Source organism: Podarcis cretensis (assembly GCF_951804945.1).
Source record: "Podarcis cretensis genome assembly, chromosome: 10".
In the NCBI taxonomy this organism is placed as follows: Eukaryota; Metazoa; Chordata; class Lepidosauria; order Squamata; family Lacertidae; genus Podarcis; species Podarcis cretensis.
This window is the reverse complement of record NC_137179.1, coordinates 21,353,585-21,365,394: the sequence shown is the minus strand read 5'-3', so window position 1 is coordinate 21,365,394 and position 11,810 is coordinate 21,353,585. Positions and strand designations below refer to the sequence as shown.

The 11,810-nt window shown below is 44.0% G+C and overlaps 1 protein-coding gene across 2 annotated transcripts in view; it reads left to right on the top strand.

Annotated features, from left to right (window-relative positions):
- The window catches only part of SLC13A4 (solute carrier family 13 member 4), a 40,860-nt gene that overhangs the window by 2,630 nt on the left and 26,420 nt on the right, over positions 1-11,810 (top strand). For both annotated transcript variants that reach the window (XM_079992577.1, XM_079992578.1), the window contains exons 2-3: positions 9,001-9,129; positions 11,146-11,282. In XM_079992577.1, the coding sequence (XP_079848703.1) occupies positions 9,001-9,129; positions 11,146-11,282 (266 nt within the window). The remainder of the gene's footprint in view (positions 1-9,000; positions 9,130-11,145; positions 11,283-11,810) is intronic.

The following is an 11,810-nucleotide window of genomic DNA, read 5'->3' as shown; positions in this document are numbered from 1 at the left end:
GAGGCAAAGGAAGATAAATGAGGTTTTTTTCCTTTCCTTTTGCCTCTCTTGAGCTGACAAGAGTTAAGCAATTACAAGCTTACAGACCTGGTGCGATGATGAAGATGGGATGACGGCATGATGAATTTAAAAAATCAAATTAGCCAGCAGGTAGTTACTTAATATAGAACTAAATAAGGGATGGGCAAGTCTGCTTCCAGTCCATTTTACTTTTGCATGCTTTTGCCCACAATTCTGTTCCATTCCTGCATTAATCTGCATTTCATATTCATATTTAAATGTGTATTTTCCTCTGAAAATATCTTTTGAAATTGGGAGTGGCAAACCCTTTTCAGCTCAAGGGCTGCATTCCCTCCTGGGCAATGTTCTGAGGGCCACATATGAGTGGTAGGCGGGGCCAGAGGAAAAAGTGGGTGGGGCAAGCAGGGAAAATTTTACCTTTGCACAGTAGGCTAGTTTCACCCAGCCCTCTATCTCCTCCACCTGAACAAGCAGTGGGCATTACCAGTGCTTAAGGGCACATTCCAGCCTGGCAAAAGCTTTCAGGGTGCAAAGCAGAGCTAATAAGTTGGATGGCCCAGAGAGAGGGGGTTGGTGGCCTTGGGAGAGTTACGAGGGACAGAGGCAGAGGCCTACAGGGCCACCATGACTTAAATGCATATTTTGCTATATTTAAACCTCCGAGAACTGCATCACAAAATTTGGATAAATGCAAAATCAAGTGGATTGCTATGGGCTGATCTGCACCTTAGTCCGTAGAGGCACAGAACAGGAAATTCCATATATTTATTTCATGGAAACATTTATACGCTTCCCTTCTAATGCCCACGAATCACTCATGATGCCCCACATACAGCTTAAAATCACAATTTTAGATCAGCGGGGAAACGGCTGTTTGAAACACTCAAAGAATAGTTAAAATCAGCCACAAGCTGAAAACCAGCTTAAAGCACATGCCAACATTCCACATGCCAGGATAGATTTGCCGAAACATAATTGCTTTTAGCGGGTGCTGAAAAGATTACAGTGAAGGTGCCTGCCTCAGTTTCCAAAGTGCAGGTGCAGCCACACCAAAAGAGAGATTTCTTCCAATTGCTGAATGAGTATTATGTGAAACCTGTAACAGTGCCAAAGGGGTTTGAGTGGGCATGCATGGAGTAAAGCAATCCTGCAGGTAAACTGTGACAGGCTTCATATATTAGCAGTAACACCTTTGAATTTGGCCCAGCAGCAGATTGGCAACCAGTGCAGGTTTCTGGGCTGAGGTGCTCAATGCTCAGCCTCCCCTTGTTCTTTGGCTGCAGCAGTTGGTTGTCAGGGATATAGTGCCCCTGCAGATAGAAGTTCTCTTTGGCTATCAATGCAGAGAAGTGGTAATAAACCTCTTCTCTGTGGTTTTGTGAATTCATGGAATTGTCTGAAGCTGTGCCGATGAGAGTGGAAGGGCACCAGGTTGGAAAAGGTGGCCTTAGGATTGGGAACCGTAACTCAAGTCAGAAACATCATGCTATTAAATGTGCTTGATCTGATTCAATTCAACTATAGGCATTGGTACCTCTCTTTCTCACTCCCTGCTCACTTTAATTCTTTTGTAAAAGCCTAAAAATTCAATTAAACCATTCCTGGTTTTTCTCCAGTTTTCTCCATGCATGTCTCTCTTGCACAGAGCAAAACACAAGATGGATGTTTGCACGCTTTGCTCTCAGAGCTTTCTACAAGCTCCACTCATATCTCCATCCAGACATGCAAGAGATATTATTATACTTCAAGGACACATTCCAGCCAAACAAACACACTTGAGAAAGTTGCAGGGCAGAGACAGTGTGTTCCTATCTTGTATTTTTATGTTGTGAACTGTCCCATGCTCTTTGGAAAAAGGATGATACAATATAAATAATATAATATACAGTAAACCCACAACTTACGTGCCTTTAATTCGTGTGCATTCAGCTTTACATGCTTGGCAAAAAAAAAAAGATTAAAGGGGAGGAGGCTGCCAACGACTTTGGCAATCCCACCCATTATTGAACCCAATATGTTTTGATGATATGCGATTTTGGCTTTAGGCACAATCCCCAGAATGTAATTCCCAGATAAACTGCAGGGCTTACTGTTATATTATGTGTTATCTTAGGGGTTATGTAGATTTGCAAAAATGTGTATATTAGGGGAAATTGCTTACCGTATTATTATTTATTAAATTTCACCCAAAGACCACAGGGCAGTTGACAACATAAAAACACAAAAATACACAACATAGTAACAAACAAAAACAATAAACAAAATGCAGAATGATGCAGAAATGTTGAGAGCTGAACTTGGGAGAAATGAAAAAACTGAAATGAACAGATGGCCATCTGCCCTGGGTTCGTTAGTTGAGAGTCCTGCATGGTAGGGAGTTGGACTAGGTTCCCTTCCAACTCTACAGTTCTATGAAATCGGCAGATTCACTCATGCCGAATGATAAGGCATCGAACCAGCACCCAAGTATCCCATGTGTCCACTGGTTTCCAAAACACCATCTTTAGAAGCGAAACACAGCTGCAGTGCTCCCCTCCCTCTGGAGGATCATAAGCTGCAGTTTAGAATGACTAATCAAACTGATCCTTTTGTGTTCTGCACGAAGAATCGAAGCACAGACAATAATTTAACATTGTGTAACTCAATCAGAAAGAAAACCCTGCGGTCTTTCTCGGTGGATCAAGTGGAATGGAAAGAAATTAGCACAGAGTGCCTACTCACGACAAGCTGGCTTCTAAGCACTTCTTCATTAAATAGCCCAGTTATCCGATAGCCTAGTTACTTGATCATTAAATAGCCCCACGGAGGCCGATTATGGTTTAGCTGAGATTAATAAAACGGCTGTTGTGAATCACTTTTCTTCCTGACGGCTTGCCAGTCAGCCCTTGGCTGTTAGTCATCATGTCTGCATGGCATCTTGAGGTCCAAAAGTAGTGTGGCAGTGGACAGCTGCTGCTGTGAAGAGACACTGGGAGAGGTTTATTGTCCTCATGCCCTGACTGTGAGCTTCCTGGAAAAACCTGATTAGATGCTGTGGGAATGAGATGGTCAATGGTTTGGTCTGATGTAGGTATGTAGGAAGCTGCCTTATACAGAGTCAAACCACTGGCACATCTAGTATTGTCTATGTTGATGGACTGCAGCTTCCCCAGGTTTCAGGCAGGAGTCCTTCCCAATTGTCCTACCCAAATCTGGAGGTGCCAGAACCAGGGACCTTCTGCATGCAAGACCACTCTACCACTGAGCTTCAGTCCTTCCCTGTAAGAGGGTTCGTTGTTGTTGTTGTTGTTGTTGTTGTTGTTGTTGTTGTTGTTGTTGTTACCTTTAACCATAGCAGTTCTAAAGCTGCTCAAAAAACCAGCCACAATGTGTTGATTAAAACCTGAGAAAATGTAGCTCTTTAAACCACCTGCCTATATTATACGAAGCAGGTGTCAGGCAAATGTCATTTTACATGATCTTAAAACACCCGCAGTCCATATAGGTTCTCTACAGACAGGTTTGTGAGTCTGGTGAGAGAGCTTTGCTTTCTTCTTCCCTTACCTATGAAAAGAAGGAAGGAAGACCAGGTTTCTTCAATTCACGATTCTTCTAAGCCCAGTTAGTCATTCTGAACTAGCCAGATCCCAAATATTATTGAATCACATCTCAAGAAGTAGCTCCACCTGGGATTTCCAGTGATACTATCACTAGACGTCTGGCGACCAATAGAAAAAGTTTTGAATCTTTATGCTGGGGTTGCCATATTAATTACAAAAACACCAAAAAAAAAGCAAGATTTTTCAATGGACTTGCCTAAAATCCAGGACAAAGCACCGCCTTTCAGAAATCACCCCCCCCCATATGTCAATTTTGCCTTTGAAATCCTGGACCTATGGCAGCCCTACTTTATGCTGGATAGTACGGTAGTAGGGGTCTTCTTATGTTTAGCCACTTTGATACTTGCTTTGGTTTATTGTTTCATTTTTGACATTCATAAGCTGCTTTGCTAGTAGAATATCCATTCTTTACATACGAAAGATGCATACATTAAGTCTCATTTAAATCTGTTCTTAAAATCCTTGTCTGCAAAGTCTTTCCTGAATTAACATTGGCTGAATGAATCTTTCCCCTCCCCTGATTATCTGTTGCCACTTATTGAGCCCCTTGATCCATTCTCTGTCACATTCAACCTCCAACCTTATCCTCCCTCTTTGGGGTGGGGGGGGGCAGGGGCGTGCTTCCGCAACAGCGTGGCAGGAGAATGGATCCTTCACCTTTGCACCCCTCTGCTCTCAAGTTCTAGACGTTTCCCCACTCAGTTTAGTTTCATTTCCCAGAAAAGAAGGAGGTGAGGGGATGAGATGAGGCAACATTCAAGACTTCGAGGATCACCTCTCCCCATGTGAACCAACCAAGACCTTACAATCATCATATGTGTATCATATGCCTTGGAAAGTCAGGAGGGTGGCAACATGACAAAAGGCCTTCTCAGTGGTAGCTTCCTGCTTGTGGAATGTTCTCCCTGGGGAGACTCGCCTGGCACCATCATTACATAGCTTGAGGCCATGCATGAAAATGTTTCTTTATTGCCAGGCCTTTGGCTCTTAATTATCTATGGCCTGGTGGGGGTGGGATGTTTTAATCCTGTCTTTAAACAAAAGGATTGTCTTTTATATATTTTTCTTTTATGTCAGTTTCAATGTATGTGTTTGTTTATCTGTTGTAAGTCCATTCTGGCGAAAAAGCAACTGATGAATTTAATTTGTCGTAATAATAATAATATTGTCTTGAAAGATGGGGAATCTCTGATCCTCCAAAATGGTTCTAGCTAACAGTACCACCTAACTGAGCAATGTGAGTGTTTGCCCAGAAGCACCCAGATTTGCCTCATTATTTGAGGGACACACAGTATTGATGCACACCCACCTCCTAGAATCAGCACTATAACTGCAGAGAATTCATTCAGCTCCTCTGCAATCTCCCTGCCCTATTTTAGCACACCCTTCACTCCCTTGTCATCTAGTGGTCCAGATGCTTCCCTGCTTCTGATTCATTGTTGGTCTTCATGCTTTGATTTAGTGCGGTTTGCACAGTGCAAAGGTGGCTTGTGAATATTTTTGAATAAAGCTGTTTACATTCAAAATATCTTTCCGCTTGCCTTAAGGTCAGCTTGTGCTCCTTCGGCCAGATTTTTGTGTTCCTCTTTTGTTTTCCTTTTTCACTCTTCAAACAGCGAACCTCCATCCCATCGCTCAACTCCATATGACAAATTGCTCTGGAGCCCCTCTCCGATTTCAATTTTTTGCAGAAGAGTCAGAGAGTGCTGTTTGGAAAACAAGCAGAATATTCTGTGGCATCCACAGCTCTAAGCCATGTGCTTTCCTGAATCGCAGCCAGTGTAAATATCCTGCCACATAACCAAGTCATCAATGCTAGCAGTGAGTTCAAAAGATCAGAGGAAGAAATGTCTGCAGCAAATAATTTATATTCCCTGCTGTGTGTTTTGGGGATAATCTTCATCAGATGTACATTGATGGCGTATCATCACCATCAGTTGTGGACATGTAGCGGGAGTTCCCACTGAATTTCACTTAAACCAGAAATGGAAAACATGGATAGCTTTAAAAGAGGATTAGACAAATTCATGGAGGATAAAGGATAATGGTGGCTACTAGTCATGGTGGCTGTGCCCTGTCTCCGTGCTTGAGGGCAGAAATGCCTCTGAATACCAGTTGCTGGAAATCGCAGGAGGGCAAAGGGCAACAGTTTGGCCACTGTGAGAACAGAATGCTGGACTAGATGGGCCAGCACACTCTTCTCAGATACTGCTGAGCTACGACTCCCATCATTTCGGACTATTGACCATACTGGCAGGGCACTGCTTGCCCATCCCTGACTTGAAGGTTCCTGTTCAGATGAAAAATCTGAGGGAAACAAAGACACTTAAACAGCAAAATGTCTTGAGGGCAGTAGGAAAGAATCCTGTAGCTCCTTGATGGTCACTAAGGACTCAGCTATACAGCTGCAAATCAAACATTTTAAGTGTATTGTAAAGTGCAATATACAAATGTGACGCTAGATGGCGATGGTTAGCTATGGCAAATACAATATATAATTCAAAACATATATATATAGCATTTTCACAGCGTTTTTAAATACGTGTGTAGATTCCACCTAAGTTTTGCCCTGAAGCCCAACTGTGAGGCAGATTTGGGATTTGGAATTTCCTGCTTGGTTGTGAAACTTCTGAGGATTATTGAGACAAAGTGGGGGGAAGGATTTCAGTGACACTAGTGAAATATCTTAGGGATGCTCTGCACATCCTTACCTTGGTTAGCATTCCGTAAGGATAGAGTCAGGTGCCCTGGAGTGAAATGGCAATTGTTTAAATCAGCCTTTCCCAAATTGGTGCCCTCCAAATACTTTTGGACTCCCAAGTTATGGAATGATTTCCGTAGCCTTACTTTGAGTACAATCCTATTCATTTGTTCAATTTCCATCCTCCCTATGTTTTTATATATGCTGTAAGCTCCCCAGAGTGACTGGGGAAACCCAGCCAAATGTGCAGAGTATTATTATTATTATTATTATTATTATTATTATTATTATTATTATTTCCAGCAAGCGGTGCTCAAGGTGGCCAACAGCTGCAAAATATAAAGCAAAACTACTAGAAAATTACCAAAAGCTGGCAGAGGAAAGCACACCTAAAACCAACAAAAACATCCAATACACAGAATAAACAGCAATTTATTTACAATGTCCACAAATGATCAGCTTCAAGCTGGTGGGAAGCTGCCAGTCAGAGCAAACAATAGTGGACTAGTGGACAAATAACCTGAATCAGTAGAAGGCATTCCTGCCAGTTTATTAAACATCCATTGCGTTTGGCCCATTGACTGCATTCTCTTAAACTGGGGAAAAGGGGGCAACCCATGATTTTCACACGCTTTTATTTCATGCATGCATATCAGAGCTTTGGGTCACAGCAGCTGCCAATTCTGATTGCTTCTGCTTCTACAGGCACTTGAGAAATGGCCTCTGTTCTTTAATACAGTCAGATCCCCTAACGAAGGAATAATAATGGACCCTGTGCTGGAGAGCTTAACCGTTTGAATCAGAGTTACATAATGGCTAAGTACCAAAACAAAGTTACAGATGGAAGATTATACTACCTTTCCAAGAGTGGCTGTGTGCATGTCTAAAGCTGCAGCCACTAGAGCAGCCTGGCCTGGTTTTTCATCTACACAAGCGATGAAGCCAGTTTCTTCTGTCTGGACCAGGATAAAGGTGGTGGTGATGTTGGGAGAGATGGGCTCCCCTTAGCAAGTGGATTGCACACCAGAATCTCTCCTTTCTACACAGTTGCATCAATGCAGACTGAAGGAGCATCTCTCCCTATATAATCCTGCCAGGGCTTTCAAGTTGGTTTGGGAAGATCTTTCAGCAATGCTGGCATAGAAGGAACTGTAACTCAATGGAGGGTCTTCTCAGCAATAGCAGCCAGTTATCAAATACCCAAGGGACGTGGGTGGCGCTGTGGGTAAAACCTCAGTGCCTAGGACTTGCCGATTGTATGGTTGGCGGTTCGAATCCCCGCGGCGGGGTGAGCTCCCGTCTTTCGGTCCCAGCTCCTGCCCACCTAGCAGTTCGAAAGCACCCCTAAGTGCAAGTATATAAATAGGTACCGCTTTATAGCGGGAAGGTAAACGGCGTTTCCGTGTGCTGCGCTGGTGCTGGCTCACCAGAGCAGCTTCGTCACGCTGGCCACGTGACCCGGAAGTGTCTTCGGACAGCGCTGGCTCCCGGCCTCTTAAGTGAGATGAGCGCACAACCCTAGAGTCGGACACGACTGGCCCGTACGGGCAGGGGTACCTTTACCTTTATCAAATACACACCCCACTGCACTTAGGTTGTATATTCTTTTTGGCAACCAAATGAAGACTGTCTTCTTCCACCTGGTCTTCTGTGTGGGCAGTTCCAAGCCCAAGAGATACTTGAGTTATATACTGAATAGATGGAGATGTTCAAGTTTATTGGGTTTGACATTGGTGTGACCCACCCTGAAGTCTGAGTGATGAGGGGCAGGATTTAAATCACCTAATCAGTGATGGCCAAACTTGGCCCTCCAGCTGTTTTGGGACTAGAACTCCCATCATCCCTAGCTAACAGGACCAGTGGTCAGGGATGGTGGGAATTCTAGTCCCAAAACAGCTGGAGGGCCAAGTTTGGCCATCACTGACCTAAATAAATAAACAATAAAACCCCTGAGCAATTTGCCTGCAACAGATCTTCAGTCCTTCTTCCATCCACAGCACCATCAGCCCTGAATAATTTGCCTGGTAAGTAACTCCCCTAAACATGCCGAGTAAGTAGATAGGAATGCCTTGTAGCAATAAATTAGAGGATGCTCTCAGTTGGTTGTGCAATGTCTATTTATTGTCCTTGCGTTTGGACCTGCAGTTTCTGTTTCTTTTAAACACTGTATAATTTGGATTGGCGGATTATTCTATCGATTGCTGTGTAAACTGACTTGCAACCATCTACAGTGGTACCTTGGTAGTTGAACAGCTTGGCTCCAGAACAAATTGGCTCCCAAACACCACAAACCTGGATGTGGGTGTTCCGGTTTGCGAACGTTTTTTGGAAGCCAAATCTCCGAAGCAGCTTCCACGGCTTCTGATTGAGTGCAAGAAGCTCCTATAGCCAAACAGAAACCGCACCTTGATTTTTGAACCATTTCAGGAGTCGAACGGACTCCCAAAAGGGATTAAATTTGAGAACCAAGGTACCACTGTATAGCGAAAAGCATTCTATAAATATTGGAAATCAACCAATCAATAAACCATGTCTAGCTTCCACTGATAGCCTTTTCCTCCATGAAGTTGCGTAAGCCATCACTGTACTTTGTGAGAGAGAATGCCATTGCTTCCCTGCAGCTCAATTGCTCCTCCCTTTCTTTCTTTCTTTCTTTCTTTCTTTCTTTCTTTCTTTCAGGAAGCCTCGTGTGGCTATGTGCTGATCGTGACGGCAGTGTACTGGGTTTCAGAGGCAGTGCCACTTGGGGCAGCAGCCCTTGTTCCTGCTTTCCTCTATCCACTGTTTGGAGTCATGAAATCCAGCGAGGTCAGACTTTACGTGTACTTTTCTTATCCATGCTACTGGGGCCTGAGTCACCTGTGCATGCAGGTCCTTCAAATAATTGCAGGGCGGACATAAGGAAGATGCTGTGCTCTCTTTTGGGCAGGGATAGAACCAGTGGGCAGAAATGGCAAGGAATCAGATTTTGGCTAAACATTAGGAGCAACCCCCTAATGTTCTGAGTTATCTGGCAGGGCAACAAATTGCCTCAGGAGGAAGAGAAAGAGCTGTCTGCTGCAGGTATTTAAACATTGACCAGGGAGTAGAAATACTGAGCCTGTAGTCTGCATTGCAGATCTTGCACTGAGCATGGGAGCTGGGTTAATTGATCTCTTTAATGCTGTGATTCTATTATGTCGGATCATTCCGTGACTTTGTATTTGAAGGTTGGGGCCAACTGTATTACTTTCTCCCTAGGACTGGGGAGCAGCAGACACGCACATGTCGCTTTTCGGCACATAACACCTGCTTTTACGACTAAGTAATGTGCACTGCAAAATTCATGCTCCTTGACTAATCTGTATTTTTGGACGGAGCAAAGAACACTTCATTCATTATTTACATCATGTTTATGCTTCCCATTAACAACAAGTTCTCAGAGTAGAGTTTCCTTTAAAAAATATGTGCAAATGCAACATGAAAATAGAGTTGAAAAGGTTCCTCACAGACACTTTCATGTTCTTTTCTCTCTCTTCTTGGCTTGTGTCTGCATCATAACCTTTCTCTCCGACCTCCACCCCAACCCCTGGTTAGCACATGCAACCATTGTTTTAATAAGCGTACTCTTGAATGGAAAGAAAAGAATCCATGTCAACCAGAAGCACAAAAGCCTTTATTATTCCACTTTATCCCTTTCATACTTCTTTGCAGCGTGGCAGATACAAAGACTAATGTTCTAACAAGCACAAGGCTCTGTGCAATAGGCAGCAGGTTTCTCCAGCTTGAATGGGGAGAAAACCTTCGTCATGCTTTCCATTTTACCATAGTGACTTGGCCCTGATTTTCCGGAACTGCCATGTGCTGAGGCTGCTGAGGCTGGATCCACACCTTTCCTTCAGAGCACATTTAAAGCACATGGCTTCCCCCCAGAATCTTGGGAACTGTAGTTTGACAAGGATGCTGGGAATTGGAACTCTCTGAGGGGTAAACAATAGGTCCCAGGATTCTTGTGTGGGGATGCAATGTACTTTACATGTGTAGTGTGTACGCAGCCTCAGTTTTTTTTTTGGGGGGGGAAGCTGCCAACACATTGTAAGCATCCTTATTTGGTAGCCAGTTCACACGTTGCCAGCAATGGCCTGGGCGTCCCTGGGGCATGGGTGGCTCTGCAGATTTGCTGATTGGATTTACGGATGACTTTCCATAAGTCCTAAAGCAGTTTCCAAGAATGTAATACAGGAATGAAAATGCATATTAAAAAAATATTTGCTGGCACCGAAATGATGACAAAGTTGGCACTGGGTAGGCCTTCCCGAAGAGAGAATTCCATAAATCGGGGGCTACCAAAGAAAAGGCCTGTTCTCTTCAACGGCCCTTTGTGGTGACTCACAGAGAAGGGCTTCAGATGATGATTTCAGGGTTTGGGCAGGTTTATATGGAGAAAGGCAGCATTTTAGATATTGGGGTTGGGGTTGGAAGCTTATTCAGACTATAAAGGTCACTTTGGGGCCTGTTTCTTGAGGATTTCTTTAAAAAATTAAATCAGAAATTGTTGCAGAAACATGGAGAGCTGATTTTAAGACTGGAAGAATGAGAAATTGAAAGATACCCAAACCAGGAGATTTCTCCAGCTCTAGACAGAAGTCTAATTCTGCTGTGGTTTATGAATCAGACTGAACAGGGGACATAGGCGACAGGGGGGAAATAAAAATGATTGAAAGTCTAGGCAGGGACAGGAAAAAGCTTTTTCTAGCTGTTTCTACACCTGCTCCTGGGATGTTTCTCTGCCAGCAGTCAGCTCTCCCTAGAGGTTTATCAACCCTTACCTCATCTTTTCTGCAGGTGGCTGCTGAATACATCAAGAACACCACCTTGCTCCTCATGGGTGTAATTTGTGTAGCAGCCTCTGTTGAGAAATGGAATCTGCACAAACGGATCGCCTTGCGCATGGTGATGATGGCCGGAGCGAAACCAGGCATGTGAGTGAACCTGCTTTTTCACAGCATGGAGGGAAAGAGGAAGAGTGTCACGGGCCCTCCAGCAGCAGGTGGAGTCACTTCGCCTTCTGCTCCTTCAGGCTGCTGCTCAGCGGGTGAAGCCGACTCCTGGCCCATGACACAAAGAGGGAGAGGGAGGGAGAGCAGTTGAACAGAAAGACACAGCACTGTCATTAAAGTGTCAAGTGGTGCTTATTAGCCAGCGAGAGCACTGCTTCAGGAGCCCAGTGGGCTGACAGAATGCAAGGCGCACACTTAATAAATAAGTCACTAGGTTTCCAGATACATCACTAGGACAAGTGTGGAGTCTGCTTCAACAGGATGAAAATATCCTTCCCTTCCTCTTCCTGCCAACTTCTTCTCTCTTTGGTCCGTCATCTTATTGCTTTGTTGATTCTGGTTTAATTTCTGCTCTCAGTTCATTTAGATCAGGGTGAGTGGGGCAACCCAGCCAGTTGGGGAGGGTAATAATAATAATGATGATGATGATGATGAAGATGATGATGTTTC